This window comes from Carya illinoinensis, chromosome 14 (assembly GCF_018687715.1).
Source record: "Carya illinoinensis cultivar Pawnee chromosome 14, C.illinoinensisPawnee_v1, whole genome shotgun sequence".
Lineage (NCBI taxonomy): Eukaryota > Viridiplantae > Streptophyta > Magnoliopsida > Fagales > Juglandaceae > Carya > Carya illinoinensis.
In genome coordinates, this window is record NC_056765.1 from 5370080 (window position 1) to 5386676 (window position 16597).

Sequence of the window (16597 nt, forward strand, 5' to 3'; positions counted from 1 at the left end):
AAGAGAGAAAGAAGAGAATTGGGAGGGGCGCTCAGGGCGGAGAGCAAAGAAAGGGCAAAAGGAAATTCAAAGTTTGTTGTAACACCCACTATAAGACAAATAAATCTCATATCTATTGAGATTTTACTAGCTAGAGAATATTTGTAAGACACTCGACCGATTCTAAGGTTTTCTTTTTCAAAAATGGAAAAAAAATTATTTACAAGCTCCTTATTGATACTTTTAATATATCATTGATATTAAAACATATCCATCATCTAACATAAAAAATTATTTATATTTTATTTTTTAAACATAACTTAAAAAGGAAAAGATAGAACTCAAAGATCATGACTTTTTTTTTAAGAATATGACGGTACTCTAATTTCATTGATAACCCTTACTTATGATAAATAAATACCTTATACAAAAGGAAGCTTGAGGGTTACATTCAGAAGCCCAAAACCCAAATCCCTAAAAACTACGTGAAAATTATTAAAAGAGCGGTGCTACGTACAATCCACCAAAATGGACTCATTTGTAGTCCAAATATAGGAATAGAAAAAATTGTCCCCATTTTATCATTAACTTGACCATAATACCCATTATTTCTAAATCAAAAACCAGCCCAAAATCTGATAGCTAATTTTGATTTCCTCCCCCTCTCTATGTCGTATGGGTCCTCCACCATCCTCGGAGACCTCCACTTTCCATCATCGAATCTTCTCCTCCACTGTTCATCGTCGAATCTTCTCCTCCATTGTTCATCGTCGGCATCCTCCACCAACACTTACAGGTATTCTTTCTATATGCAATTATATTTCAAACAACAACATGCCATTTAAGGACCTCATTCCCACCTCATTCCCACAAGGCTCTTTATTTGCATTCGTATTTGAAGACAACGTTGATGCAAGCTTGTAGATATGGGCACTCGGAAGTTGTGCAGACTCTTTTTCTTTATAGATGCAATGTGAGTTTTTGAAACTCCTAATTTTTATTAATTTCCTAGTATAATCTTAAGCCCTTGGGTTTGGTCAAAGCTTCAATACGGCGATGAGGCGAGGATAAGGGTGATGGTTGCTCTGCAGATGGGGCAATGGGGATGGCCAAGGAAGTCATACCCTTTTCACTCACAAATCATGGGACGATGGCTGCTTAGTTGGTGAGACCCAACACGTTGTGTTTCATTTATTAATGAAACGGTAGCGTTTCATTTGGTTTGCATTGCAGTCACATCTGTGGACTACAAGAAGAATTATTCTTATTAAAAACAATAAAATGTTCACAAATATCAATATATAAAAGAAGAAAAACAATTAATGCATGAAGTTAGGAACTCCTGCAGGTGAAAACCGACGTCTTCAGCTTGATTTTTGGGCAAAATCGACGCCGATTGACGTCTGAAAATTTGAAGGGGCAGTCGATCATAACTGGTCAATGGGGAGGAGAAAGACCGGTTGTCTTGACCACGGTGGTTCTCGGTCGGTGTTCGGTTTGTGTAGAGGTGAGATTCTTCTATGAGAGAAAGAGAGTTGCAGAAAGTGAATTTGATTAATGATTATGCTTGTTTATCTTGTTAATTCATGTGGCTATTTCTATTTTGGTATAATGACAACTGACGAGGGTCTATTTTAAGATTGGTTTACATTTATAATTCACCGGTTGTCTGATTTCTCTTCTTTTTTGCATTTATTATAAAGTTAGATAAAGAAATCAATATATTCTCAATTATTTTACAATGATGTTAGGTTTAAGGCTCTGTGTGGGTAGTGGACTATTTATTATTTTATAATTATTTTTCACCTACTTTTTAGTACTTTTTTACTACTATTCAATATTTTATCATTACTTTTTCACTACTATTCACAGAATATCTAAGATTACCTCACTACCTAAACATAACCTAAGTTTGATCGTTGGATTTTCCTTAAGGACATGGTCTACAAATTCCTTCTATCACAATTTAGAACTTTTGTCTTTACCTTGAGGCCATCAAAGTTCATAGCAATAACACAATGCATTTTAGCGGCCTTGGTGTCAATTCCTCTTTTGGGATACTGATGATTGCCTATAACTACTCCAAATGATGCTATTATGACTATGTTGCAAGTAATTCCTAAGTTATACAAAGACGAAAGTCACTCCAATTCAAGGTTAGATAGAATTAAGCAAATGCAATGAAAACATTAGCTCTACACAGTTACAAGCAAGCATGACATGTTAGGTTTGTCGAGCCTAGTTCATTGTAGTGGCACCCCTACTTGATGACCCAACTTGACAAGAATCCGTTATGATTTTCTAATGAATCTTCAATGAGGCTTGTACCATGTTCATTTTCGTTTGGCCCGAAAAATTTTGGCACTATTTTTTACTCGAGAAGCACCAAATATATAGCTCGACAGGCGTTCGATCGACATTTAACTTGAGTAAAAACTTAGACAAAAATTTTACTTGAGTTTATTTGACAGTGGGCTCGAGCGAAGTCCAAGCCGAGAGTTTGTTTAACTCGGCACTTAGTGAACACCAAACAGAGAGTTCGCTCGATGCGCGCTTGACACTCCGCTCGTGTAAATATCACAGAAAAGTGAAGATTTGGACTTCCTCCGTGAAACCATATAAATACACTTATTATGAATAGCATGACTATCTAAACAATAATATTTTCACCCCAAAGTATATTTTATAATTTCTCGACATAATAAACTCATCTTTAGCTCTATGGACGGTAGCATATTGCCGAACCTCGTAAACTTGAGTCAAGTAATTGATTGTTTGTTTATTTTCTTATTTACTTTTGCTTTTCTATCCTCGTTTTCGCAACAGATCCTTTGATGAAACATCTCGAGGCAGTATTGCTGATCCGACAATTCAAAAGGAGAGCTCAGACTAATCATTGAAGGCTATGATGGAGACATGTATACCAGGTGCTGTCTAGCACACCATCTGATGGATAGGCCTCTGTCTTGAAAATGTTCTTTGCAATTCTCAGTTTGCAGCCACACAGATTCAGGATTCATAGAGCTGTGACACTCGTCACTCAGTACAATGAAAACTGAGCTGTGACATCCTCCTGAGAAATGTTCAACTTTCAGCTTCTTAATTGGTGCATAAATTAGACGACAATGTATGTTTTGAGATCATATAAGGATTCATAGGACCATTCCAAATGCCTCTTGCATATGCCTACAAATGCCCAAATGTGTGTTCCCCCACTTTGATTTTGCTCGAATGCCAAAATTATTAAGTATGGATTTACAGTTGGGTATTTGATATGTGAGCAAAAACATCAAAACGTACTTTCTAAAACAAAACGGAATATATCTGGTGCTGAATCTAACTTACAATATTAAGGAATATTATGTCTATAACAGCTAACACAGGACTATCATGTCTTAAATACAATTTACATTCATTCATACATGTGTGTTTGTATGTGTATACCTTGAATTTTAGATTTTAGACGTGGGTAAAGAGGTGATATCTGGTGTGAAGAGCTGCTAGCTTCAATAAGGAAACAATCTATACACTACGTATAAAACAAATTGAAGATCAAAATTCTCATCTTTTGAATGGACAGTTAGTCTTCCCAACAATATTAAGAGGTTGGCAAATCCATTAATAAGATATCCAGCCTGGGAGGAAAGAGAAACGGGGAAAAATTAAGAAAAAAGATGAGTTAATGTCTGATCATAACTGCTGTGATTCAGAAATCATACCTTGAAACTTGGAGTTGGAATACTCCTCAAAGTGATGTATTCTTGAATAATGGGAATTCTCTTTCTTCATGTAATCAAACATGGCATGCAAATGCAATCTATCACTTAGAGGTATGAGAGCCAAACAATTGGCATTGACCATCATCACAGCACAAAAATTCGGAGCCCATGACCATTAACTGTTGGTGGCGAAGTGGATAGCCTTCATCTACAAAAAAAAGCCCAAAACGAACGACTGAAAATTCTCTCTGGATCCTTTTCTTCTAGGCAAGAGGCTTGCATGTTATTCTTTTGTAATGCTTGTTTACTAAGAAAACACAAGAATCAAGATAATTCCCACAAGCCACTGGTGATCTTACAAACCATATGATCTCAGGGCATAGCAAAAACAGATGCAGAAATGATAAAACTCTTGTGCACTTCATAGAACATAGGCTTTCACAATGCAGGGACAGGCCGCCAAAAGATGATATCCATATACAAACAACATGAGCTTCTTTAAGTGCTTTCCTGGAATGATTGACATTGACAAAAAGCCACTGGGTTTGCTTTTAAGACCTTACCAGCATCTGATGTATGAGAATTTGTATTTGATTTGGATTGGGAAGCTTTAAAAATGCCACCTCTGGCGCTGGATTTGTCCTTGTCAGGCTCAATACCCAAAGTAGACCATATGGAACTCTTTGCAGCCTCTTCTGGGTGATTAACTCTCAGTGTCTTAGGTACCCAAAGGCTCTGTTCCTTTGTTTCTTCAGCCAGTGAATTTGCATCCCTTGAATGCTTTCCCAAGATTGGTGAGCTATTACCTGAACAGCTGCTGTTGCCAGTAGAAGATGAAACTGTTGGGCTACCATTAGATCTGACCAACTGTTTATTCCACTTCCTGGCATCCCAGCTTGGCACACATCCACTGTATGGCACAGGAAGAAGCGGGAATGTTGCTTCACAGAAGCCAGGAACTGGCACCAAAGGTGAAGAACCCATATGACCAGTATTAGAGATACTACTACCAGGTCCAAACACCATTGCATTCGAACCTGGGTTCCAATGGCGTGCACGTTGGGAAACAGGGTAACACTGCAGTGGATGAGTTAAATTGAAACTGTTGCAACGTCCTGGAGATTCACTTTTGTGAGAAGTAGCAGCTGTGAAGGAAGAGCCAGGTGATAAGGGCTCCTCGCTACTCTCCTCAGAAACCAGATGTCCTGGAGTTTCAACATTTTTCTTTTGTTCTTTGAGATTGAGCACAGTTGACATGGATTCCCATTGTGGAGCATCTTTGCTAATATTTAGAACTGCTCCTGTTCCTTTGTCAAGTCTTAAAGAGGCAGGAAGTTCAAGACATTGGGGATGCTGGTCGCTAGCAGAGTTAAGGCTGTCTGCTTTGGTGACTGGTGCATTAGATGGCACCACTACTTGATGGTACTCCGAAGGCTTATCCTTGCGCCTTCCAGCCCCGACACGAACATTTCTAATTGACCCTCCAGCTGTCCAATATCTCTGGCAATTCTTGCAAAAATGTCTAGGTTGGTTTACATTGTAGTTGTTGAAATAGCAAAACTTTGTCTCCAGGCTGGTGCAGCGAGGACAGGGGAGAACCTTGTTTGGCTTCCTTAAAACCTTCTCTTGGCCACCTGCATCATTTTTAGCAGCTCGGTCTTCCTCAGGATTATGATCTACTTTGGCCTCATTCTCTATTAAGGGATTTTGGTTTTTGGTATCTTTTTTATTATCTAGCTCAGAAGGAATATCCTGCTCGCAAAAATTCTCCATCAGAGGGTCATTCATTTTAATTTGTGTTACTTCACATCCATATTGTAATTGGGGATAATGATATACTTACAGCTCTTTTACAACTATTTTACTACTTACTTCAAATCATGTGCCACTTCATTACAAAATATTTTCAATTTTACATAATTATCCTTCATTTTAAATAGAGTTGTAACATGATTGTAGACTAGTTGTAGGTTTATAATTTTCCACGAGGAAAATACTGGCATCAAAAGTAAACCCCTAAACTTCAATGAGGCATGTAGTAACAACAAACGACTTATATGATAGAAAATAACCAAATCTAGCACATCTTATTCCATATCAAAGACGGATTTGGGTTTATAATTCTTCAATAAAAGCCCATATATATGAGTAATAAATAAATTTTATAGGTAAATATAAGTAATAAATAATAAAAACAGTAACAGCAAACACAGGCAACATAACTCACAGCAGATATTTGAAATCAATAGCACACAAGCATGAGTCTATGCAACAAAGTTCAAAGCTCAAATTCAGGGTACAATCCCAAACCATCCATATCACCAATCCATGAAAACACCAAAAGAAATAGACATCTTGCTCCCTCAATGTCTTTTTCGGTAGGATTTTTGTTTTCCACTATTCCTAAAATATTACGGTTTATTTAGGTTTCACTTGTAAGTGCAATGATATCACTCAGGTTCATGTTTGAATTCTATATTATGAGTCCACATTGAAACTGTTGAACTCAGAACTATACTCCTCTTGCAGGCATCACTTACGATTCCTTAACTCGTTGCTGAGGGATTTAGTGTTTGGAAACTACCAGTAGCTTTACTGATGATATAATATTCCCGATCTTCCATGGTTATCTTTTGTTAATTAAGCACTTGTAGTTGTAGCCACTCACCTTAGAAAACTGTGGAACTGCGATCATTTTCAAGAAAATAAGAAATTGCACTTAGTTTCATTAACAAAGCAATTCAGCTCCCCATAATCCCATAAAAAATGCACCGACTGATTATTACATGCTTGTGTTATAATGAAAATGACTTCATATTTTTTGCTTTTGTTTCTCTTTGATTATTTAGTCAGATTTTTTCCCTTTCTTCACGACTAGAAGCAAATAGCAGCTGCTATCTAGAAAGTCAATGCAATCTTTCCAACATTAGAAGTTCTTTTTTTTTTTTTAAAGCAGTGATAGTGAAAGCATATAACTATGAATCCAAAATTAGAAAGTTAATCAAGAATACAATCCAAAACCAGGAAACGATTTCTGCTTTCTGTAACAAAAAAGAAAGAAAGTCGTATAGCGCTGTCTCCCACAAAAAAAGAAAGCAATTTATGCAAGCGCCAGTCAATCCAAGTATCTAAAAATGGAAACAAACCGATTTACTCAAAACAAAATGGTCTAAAATTACCGTGACTAAAGGAATTGCTGGAGAATGACGTTCTGAGCTGGAGCCTTGTTCGGAAACCGAGGGAATCCGAGAGTCAGCCACCGGAATATTCCTCCCGAAAAGCTTAATGGCCGAATCTCTCACTTGAGACATGCTCCCTCAGTTGGGAAACTCAATGATTCTCAACTCTGAAGTGTCAAAATGACTCAAAAATGCTCCATGGGTAATGAAACAGAGAAACTCAACTTCAAACCCCCTTTGGCCTTACCGGATATAGAAACATCTTCTTCGTTAGCTAAAAGAATTATATATTTAAAATATTTGCAAAATAATAAATAAAAATTTAATTCCTTACAATTTATAGACTTTTAAAAAAAGAATATCATAATTACCGTCGTAACTATACAAATACTACATAATCATTCTTGAAAAAAATAAATAAATACAAAATTTACATGAAAATAAATTAATTTTTTAATAATAGATTACATTATTTTTCTTTTTTAAAATGACTGTACGATATTTACGTATTCCATAACTATACATAGTATTACTCAACTATCAACACTCTAAAAAAATGAGCGGTAATTTTGAGATGTAAAATAAAATTTTTCCAAAATATTGATATTAACATTGAAAAATATTAAAGATTTTATATGCAGTCACTTTTACATATTTCTTATATACTTGTACACTCTGTTAATGTAATTAGCTACATCACTTTTTTAATATAAATTAACTATTTTGACTAATCACATCAGTGAAATATGTAAAAAATACATAAAAATGACTGTATCTCCCATAACTCTTGAAATTTTACTCTTACACTATAATTTTGATGTTTCCTATCTTAACATGAAATCGATTTAACTTGCATAATATTTCAATTTTATTGACCAAATCATAATATCCAACAAGTTTTTCTTCATTTTTGTTTAAAAAAATTATACAAGGGCACATTTAAAAAGATTGTATCTATGATTACTCTTCTAAGAGATTTGATATTACGTGAGCAACAATTATATATCATGCTTTTACAAAATATGTGTAATGCAAATAATGTTAATTAGAAGTTTCAAATGAACAAATCTTGAGTATACCATTTGTTAAAAAAAAAGTGGATTACACTAAAAATAAAAATAAAAATTATACATTTTACTTACGTACGACTGTATATAACATTACTCAATTATTATTATTATTATTATTAATTATGATAACAAAGCTTACTCAATTATTATTATTATTATTATTATTATTATTATTATTATTATTAATTATGATAACAAAGCGAGGTGAACGATGACAGAACTTAGCCCTTAGTTTTGTTCCAAGACTATTTGGCAGTTCTCAGACTATGGACGCAGAAACACTATTTCTACTGAAAAAGTGTGCCGAATTTGTGTCCCAAATTCCTTTTTTTTTTTTTTCTTTTTTCTTTTTACTCAGTGATTAAGAAAAAATATTTAAATAATGTTGTATTTTTTTATTTTTTATAAATGTTTATGATGATTAAAAAAATAAAAAGAAAAATTCAAAAAATGAAATGCAGTGTTCGGGATCTTTTTTCGGGATGCTCTTCGGGGGCTATAGAAGGGCTCGTATGGATGAAGTTGGCATTCGCACCCCAATACATGATGTCATATCAACAAATCTGTATAGAAACAACTTTGATCCTATGGCTATGAGAGTACTACGCGTTCATTCTCAGACAAATACCGTGTTCTAAACGAGATCCTTAGCACTCCAAGAGGAAATGAACATAGATTGAGAGCTAGTTCTTAGGCCTAGAGTGGGAGAGATAGAAATAGAGTCCACTTGATGTGTCTATCTCTCTCTTGCTCTAGACCTTGTAGTTCGGTCAAGAAAGGTAGATCTCTAACCGGTTGAGCCGAACAACACATTACCATAGCTTTGAATCGGAAAAATATTAAAATGCCAAACACAACTCATAATCTCATCCTTTAGCTGATGTTATATATACTTGGCCATCTGGAGGAGGATTGGAAGCCATCATCTTGCTCATGGTGTATGAACATGGTGGTTGGTGCACCTTTGTTATAAAGTTTCTTACACTTCAGTTTCGCAGATAAAGCTGGAGTGTAGTGATACATGTGGAAGTTCCTTTTCTTGGGGATATGACGTGTGTGAAAGTTCATTTAAGAAAGAGAATATCTGGAATCCCGAATCTCACGCATCAGGAAGCTGCATTGAGCACAGTATTAACATAAGAGCCTTTTTACTCATCATCCCTACACCACACCCCACACATGTATGGTGTAGGGATGATGAGTATAATTTTTTTTAAGACAAACCTCAACATGTCTGGTGCATATTGACCTGGGCAACCTTGGCATAAGATGCTAACACTATAAGGCTACCATACTTTTATATATCAGCCACCACAGTATCAGCAGAGCAGAACCCAACTCATTGCTGACTCAAACCAAAAATAAAACAAACTTGAACCCACCCATCAAGGAGAAACAACCAAAGTTGGTATCGAACTCAAATCAAGTGTCTAAATTTTTCTGTAATAACCTTGATAATGTACATTGAATATGTGAATACAACAAAATAAAATACAATATTAAAAAGACTACCCTTCGGATAGCAATAACAAAAATGTGGCAACCTAAAGAGATACTCTGAAGCAGCCTAAAGAATAGGATCCTTTACAAAAAAAAGGAGGTGTAAACAGGAACAAAATCACCTTGTTATCTCTGTGGAGGATCCGGGATAGGATTCATTTCTATTTCTGTAGCTCCAAACTCACTCAGACTCCCAAATTTCTCAGCTTCCCTTGCAATCTGAATATCGCTGGGTTTATAGTATTGATGCAGAAACTTTACAACCAAACGAGGAATTAGGCCAGCCATGATGATTGCAAGCAAGCATAACCAAAATGTACCCCTTTTTGCAACATGGAAGATTGCCCTGTCACATTATATTGGAGTTGCACATCAGTCTCTACTAACAAAGTAAAAACACAATTTCAATAGATCTTTCAACACTGGACTCTTGCAGGAAGATTTTTCATCTAGTCTTTTTTTTTAACAGTAAATAAGAACTTTATTGATGAGGTAAATAGGCATATCAAAAGTCCACCAGAAGAATTTTCATCTAGTCTGCAGCAGATATCACCCAATTTGTGCCTCTTTGTGGCCATGACCAGCTTGACTAATTCTTTCTTGCAGGCCAGAAACATGGGGATCAGGATCTAGAATTCCTGCCTTAATTCTGGACCTAGATTTGAAGAGAAAGAGACTTAGTGTGTAGTCCATTGAGTATGTAATGTTGTCCAGGAGACAAAGTATTAGTAGTGAATGTCGTAAGATTCACACACTGTCTATCTTTATCCAAATCTAGGCCCAAGAAGGAATTATGCTGAGTCTGTATCTGAAACACGAAACTGATGTTCTACCACACAGCTTTTAATTGCAGCTCATTAAAAGTCTATGTGAAGTGGTTTTAAAGAACAGTGGGTTAACAGGGAGTGAAAACAGCCAAATAATAGAAGCTCTAGAAGCCAAGACAAGACATGTATAAAAAGGATGCATAATTACTAACAAGCTTATGACTGCCCATTTTTAGAAGTAAGAAGATATCACTTTTGTTAAAGAAAAGGAGGTGCCAAGGTAGGTAGATGTACATACTCACATGAAAAGCTAGAAGAACAACATGAAAAATTAACCAAGGCTACTGGAAAAATGGGTAGCTTAGCAGAACAAGCCTTCTCACTTTGAAAGTGACTAAAAGATGAAGACATCTAGCAGCAGGTCCTGTTGTCTCTTTATCGTATGAATTTCAGCTAGACTCAATTAAAATCCGTTCCACAAATTTTAGTTTAACTATTTAACATTGGAGAATCACCATTCAGGCTTCTATTCTTGTCTTTGGGAGGATCACTAGTAAGAGTGAGCTCCCACGAATTGGGAAGAACTTGTATATGAAGCACATTATTAAATATAGGGCTGAATTAATGTGATGACAAGAGACTTACCAGTAACCAACTAATGAGGGTATAACATCAATGATAATAACACAAACGAAAGTCGCAATTATAGATCCCCAAATGACTGCATGAGTAATCCAAGTCCACCGAAAGACGTCCATGGCCAAGTGTATATTAACCAAAGTAACCACTCCAAGTATCCAAAGATCTCCTATACTTGATATGTCAATGGTGCTTTGCCGATATGCAAAGAAAGGGATAAAGAAGATAGCTGCACTTTGCCACAATGAATCAAACATTGTTAACCAAAACAACCTTCTATTGTAGCACTCTTGTCTTTGCCCAGCCCCATAAAGTTGTGGATACTGTAGAAGAGTCCTCCTACTTAGATCCTTGTCAAGAATTCCAACAACAATCGTAGGCAGTGAAGTATAGATTATTGAATACAACACACTACTCCATTCATTGATTGCAGTTGTCAAAGTGAAAGAAGTAAAGAGCACATACCTACACAAAGCACATGAAAAACTTAGCAATGGTGGAGCAGGCAATTGGAGACATAATTAGGTTAAACTGTAATCTTTTCCGTCTAGATCATATTCTTTATCCACATGTACAACTCTATCCCACTCGACTAAATAGTAATTCAAGCTTGAATTACAAAACCTTATTATAATTTGGACACACATCCAGGTTTAAAGTTTAAACACGAGGATCAAGATCCAATTAACTTCATCTTTATAAATTCTAGTTAAAAAGGGTCATTTTTACTGCATATTCCCCAAATTGTGATTATAAACACAATTAAAAAACAATCTGTCTCTCCCCCTTCCCGCAGAACAAAGAGAGACAGTGAGAAGCTTATACATAGTTTGGACACAGGTTAAGACTTGAGACGTTGTCCCATAACAAACTCCAACAGATTGAACCAGCTAAATTAGATGGTGTATTCATGACTACAGAATCATTATATGTGAAGAAATAATCAAAAGAAATATGAGTGCCCAATAAAAACTCACCAAAATAGAACAAAAACCAACACAGAATTCCTGTAAAAATTGTATAATATCATGTAGCCCATCCGTTGGTAATTCCAGTGCCCATGGACCAAAATAAGGGGAACTAAGAATTTAAATTGCCCCATTGCAAAATCTGATGCCATTACAGCTTGCCGACCCTCTTGGCCACTGATGCCAACTCCAACATCAGCCATTTGGATCATCGATACGTCATTGGCACCTGATAGCAATACAAGCAAAATGTCAACAATAAACATCAAAATGTTGGCAGGAGAATTTGCATTTTATTTTCCATATTTTGGCTCCCTTTTTTGGGAGCATAAGTTATTAATCTAACGCACCATCACCAACGGCAAGTGTCATATCAGTAGTTCTGTTCTTAACAAGGGCAACGATTCCAGCTTTTTGCAAAGGAGCCACTCGACAACATAGCACAACGGAACAGTTACTGGCTAATTGGAAGAGCTGCATCTCAAGATGAGTAAGTTAGATCAACATATCTCGCCAACGACTAAAAAAAGCTGTAGGTTTACAAGCACTTGCCTGTTCTTCGAGTTCACTGTCAAGAATATAAACAAGGCTGGTACCATCAATAATCAAGGCCACTGGTGTTGAACCAGCTTGAGAACTTCCGCCAATATTGTTTGCAACTCCAGCAACAGCCACAAGTTTCTTACACATGACAATGGCATCTTCCAAACTCCTCCTACATGACTCCTTAGAACTGCTATTAATTATTATCTGGGTCATCTTGCTTGTCAGGAGCTTGGAGGAGTAGCCAATTGAAATGGCAGTTTCTTGCTTGTCTCCAGTCAAAACCCATACTTTGATCCCTGCTGTTCTCAGAGATTCTATGGCCTCTGGCACACCTTGTTGGAGTTTATCTTCAATGCCGGAGGCACCTAGTATGCATAGATTGTTTTCAACACTGCTAGCTACCTTTCGAAGCAAAGCAGATCTACCAATTAAAGCAGTGCTCGCTGCCTCAAAGGAAGAATGCCATAGATCAAATTCCGAAGCACTCAATTCCCGCATACCAACAACAAGTGTTCTCAAACCCACTGAGGAGTAAGCGTGAAGGTGGGCTTCAGTTGCACGTATTACTTTCATGTTCAAAGATTTATCTACCACGCTAAACATGGATGTGTCAGCACCTTTTACAAAGACTCTCACAATCTTGTCGGGGCACCCCAATATAACTGACATCCTCTTCCGGTCACTATCAAACTCATGCAAGCCTAAAACATTGAACCTGCAGTGCCCATGCTGAGGAAATTCATCAAAAAGAAGAGATACTAAGGTTTGTATCTTTTGAAAGAAGCTACCTATGAGTATGTTAAGATAATCACTTGAAATAATAATCAAGTATGACTAAACCCACTGCAGCTACTATCACCAGTTTATGGCCAAGTCATCGTTATCATAATTAGTTTTGTTACCAGAGTTACTTTAAAAAAAACAACAAAAAAAGATAATTAGCTCAAGAAATGGTTTCAACGCCCAAATGCTACCTATTCTCTCACTTTCATGTTCATGTGTATCTTGCCATTGTGATTGTTTCCAGCAGGAAAAACAATTGAATATCAATCTTGTACTGAAGAGGGGAAAAAGAAAGAGAGAGAGGAAAAAAAAAAGGGAGACTTGTAAGAATTATGAAACCACTAGATTAGCATAAGTTTTCTTCTATTACTAAAGTAAAATCAGCCAAATGATTGCAGCCACTTTGTTAAAGCTGTTCTAATAATTGTGGTGGTCCTTGTTATAGTCGAAGGGGAAGACATGATGCTGTATAGGAAGGGGGCAAATGAACAATATAGCGTCTAATTACCTTTGCCTTTCTCCTTGAATATCAATAACTATATGGCCAGAGGTTCGTTCTGTAAGCATAAAACCATAGGCAGCAGCAGCATACACCAATGCTTGTTCATCAGGAGACTCCCCTTGGTAATCTATCATCTTCACGGTAGGATCAGATGTGTCTACAACTAGGGGTACAATTGTGTTGCAAGCTGCCAATGCAAGTAAGAAATCATGGACATGTTTGCCTTCCTTTGTGCCACTTCCGCTTCTTGATAGTTGTAAAAGCACCGGGTCAGTCTTCACCTTCATTGTTGGCCTTAGAACTTTTCCCTCCACTGATACCAAGGTAGACATAAGATCAAATTGTCATGCTAATGTGAAAACAAAATCGGAAACACTATAGACTATCTTACTAAAAAACAAAAATGGCATTACCTTTAACACAGTATTCAACTTGATCAATTTGTGAATTCCCAGCACTATAATCTACTCCCCATATACTTGCACATTGAAATTCCATCTTGTTTTCTGTAAGTGTGCCAGTTTTATCTGAGAATACATACTTCACCTGTCCTAAATCTTCGTTTATATTCAATGCTCTGCACTGAAATCTCGAATTTGATGCCTCATCATACATTTGGGTATCTCGGATCATGAAGTACGCCTGACCAACCCGGATGAGCTCCATGGAAATGTAGAGAGAAATGGGGATCATGATCTGGAAAACAATAACTGACATGAGGAATGTGAAAAATGTCTCCATTCCCGGTCCATAATAGTTATAGTCGTCCTCCTTCCCCTCCGAGAAGTCAGCCTTTCTGTAATAGGGTATGTAATCCAACTCTTCCCTGTGCCTCAGCAACCAAACAAGTGCACAGATAGAGACAACCAAACATAAAGCAATAAGAAAAATGGAGAGTATGATGATCTCAAAGTTCATATGGATTTCAAGCCGGCTCCTCTTAGATGGAGCTCCTGAGTTGTTAAGCATAGCTTTGGTGTCACGACCAGCATACACGGCAACCCCAAAGGCCCACTCAGTATTTTTCAGCTGACAGCCTCGAAGGACAATATTGGAGGGTCCGAGCGACAGCCTTTTCCCATCAATTTCCATGTTTGCATGGAACCCATAAATATTCCTATTTGGTTTCTCACACTTGATCAACCCACTAACTTTAACTCTCTCTTCATCAGGCATCTTCAAGAGGGTCTCTTGTTTTGCATAGCGAGTCTTCAAATTGGACTCGCCATCCAAATTAATCGTCTGCACATAGGCAACCCCAGTCGAGTCAGAGGTCGAGAGCAGCACCATATCACAAGGAATTGTTTCATTTGCATGAATTCTGATGATTTCACCGACTCGGATGTCCTTCCATTTCTTTTGTTGGAACTGATCATTAACCAAAATATTTGCCAAACGGTTGTTCTCAATTCGATCCGACCGGTGCCGCCTATAGTCCTCGTATGCATCCTTCACTGCTGTAACTAAAAGCACAAAGGCTAATGGCAAGATTGAAACTCCCCTGCCAAAAACGGCCAGCTGGGGGAGCTGATTTAGCACAGCAATCACAAGGAAATATATGTACGCCACTCTATGAAACTGTTCGAACAGATTTCGCGGTAAAAAAGTAATAATTGAATACTTTCCAGTCCTTATAGAATTTCCTGCAAACTCATATCTCTCATTTGTCTTTGCAGGATCATTTATATAAATCAACCTCGCATCCTCGTCACTGATTTCTTTCTGGGAGATACTAAGCGCTTCGGAATCAGCTCCTCTAGACCCATATCTCACGGGCTTCGTTCCTAAGTCAAAACTCACTTCCCTAATAGAGTTTCCAGCTGAGGCCTTGGATTGAATGGACACAATACTTCGTTGGGATGAGGAGTTGAAATTGGATTCCAGACTAGAGGAGTTTTCTACTGGGTTTTTAAGTTCCATCTTGGAAAACGATTCAGAACGGCCAGATTTGGATTTAGCGAGATCTAACAAGACGGGTGCAGTATTCAGGTCTTGGTTACTGGGAGTTGTAGGAGACGGGATTAAAACCGAACGCTCAGAAGCCATCATCTGAGGATCAGAAGCCTCTTGAGCAGCAGAGTGTCAACAATCAACAAATTCATGAAATACCCAGCTGGTGACTGCAATCAAATGTCGCGGAAATTTACAACAACAACAGAAATTTACGAAAACATGCAGAACCCAGAACCAAAACAAGTTGTGTATGTATGGGAAACTGAAAGGAAAAAACGAAGCTATTAAAATATTACGCCGAACATGCAAGACATTGTGTACAGACAGGGAAAGATAGGGAGAGAGAACCTTTGCTTTGTGCAAGATAAGGCTGTCAGAACTTGCTCGTACACCAGGAAATGTTAAGAGGGAAGAATAGAGAGAGCAATGCGAAAGAAGCGAGAGAAACGGGTCTTGAGTCGAAGTGTTTGTTTGCCGATTACGTTCCAGAAAGAAGAATTGCAAAAGGTCAAAGGCATTGTTAGAGAGAGCGAGTGACAGAGACGCTGCCCAAGAGAGAGAGAGGCGGTGAACGCAAAGAAATGGGAAAAAAAAGTCGTATGGGATGGCGACAACGAACGCATCAAAAATCTAGAAAGGAAATTCAAAATTCCGAGTGTGCGTGCATGAAGGAAAAAGGCAAATGGAAAAGTCTTTCACGGAGAAAGAAAGTTAAGAGAGAGAAATTGCACATCTAGAAGGACTGGTGGAGGATGATAAATAATTACCGATAAAAACTCATTGTATTTTCTTTCCTTCCAATGGGAGATGTGAAAGCTATAAATTGTCTGGATTTGACTGCAGTCTTTCTTTTCCCTCTCTGAAATCTTTATTACATGTGAGGGACTTTCTTCATTTATTAAAGTTTTTTCTCGAGTTTAAAATTTTCAAATAATTGATATATATACTTATAAAATTTTTATAATATTTATTAAATAATAAGATATATGATT

General features: G+C 37.1%; 2 protein-coding genes and 1 long non-coding RNA gene across 10 annotated transcripts; 1 reads left to right on the forward strand and 2 right to left on the reverse strand.

Annotated features, from left to right (window-relative positions):
• Positions 1–622: 622 nt before the first annotated feature.
• LOC122294851 lies at positions 623–3124 on the forward strand. 3 transcript variants are annotated; one of them, XR_006237759.1, is made up of 4 exons: positions 623–775; positions 854–1144; positions 1328–1486; positions 2806–3124. It is a non-coding gene; the product is annotated as an uncharacterized LOC122294851 (long non-coding RNA). The 3 variants fall into 3 exon arrangements; XR_006237760.1 differs by having other exon boundaries at positions 854–952; XR_006237761.1 differs by having other exon boundaries at positions 881–1144.
• LOC122294850 (cyclic dof factor 3-like) lies at positions 2417–7144 on the reverse strand. Of its 4 annotated transcripts, none has more exons than XR_006237756.1 (4): positions 6878–7144; positions 4262–5450; positions 3699–3906; positions 2417–3052 (listed from the first exon to the last, which is right to left on the reverse strand). XR_006237756.1 is itself a non-coding variant. In XM_043103839.1 (3 exons), exons 1-3 carry the CDS (start codon positions 7007–7009, stop codon positions 3800–3802), a joined length of 1428 nt encoding a protein of 475 aa, XP_042959773.1. In that variant the 5' UTR covers positions 7010–7144; the 3' UTR covers positions 3655–3799. The 4 variants fall into 4 exon arrangements, 1 of the variants encoding a protein (XP_042959773.1); XR_006237758.1 differs by having other exon boundaries at positions 4262–6383; positions 6878–7009; XR_006237757.1 differs by lacking the exon at positions 2417–3052 and adding an exon at positions 3255–3614.
• A 2208-nt stretch (positions 7145–9352) lies between these two features.
• On the reverse strand, positions 9353–16285 carry LOC122294530 (phospholipid-transporting ATPase 1-like). 3 transcript variants are annotated; one of them, XM_043103334.1, is made up of 8 exons: positions 15954–16283; positions 14066–15772; positions 13659–13965; positions 12374–13082; positions 12172–12295; positions 11831–12050; positions 10860–11318; positions 9353–9793 (listed from the first exon to the last, which is right to left on the reverse strand). In XM_043103334.1, the coding sequence occupies exons 2-8, from the start codon at positions 15699–15701 to the stop codon at positions 9574–9576; spliced, it is 3675 nt and encodes a 1224-aa protein (XP_042959268.1). In that variant the 5' UTR covers positions 15702–15772; positions 15954–16283; the 3' UTR covers positions 9353–9573. The 3 variants fall into 3 exon arrangements, with proteins under 3 accessions (XP_042959268.1, XP_042959269.1, XP_042959270.1); XM_043103335.1 differs by having other exon boundaries at positions 14066–15867; XM_043103336.1 differs by adding an exon at positions 9965–10102 and having other exon boundaries at positions 9654–9793; positions 14066–16285.
• Positions 16286–16597: the final 312 nt, after the last annotated feature.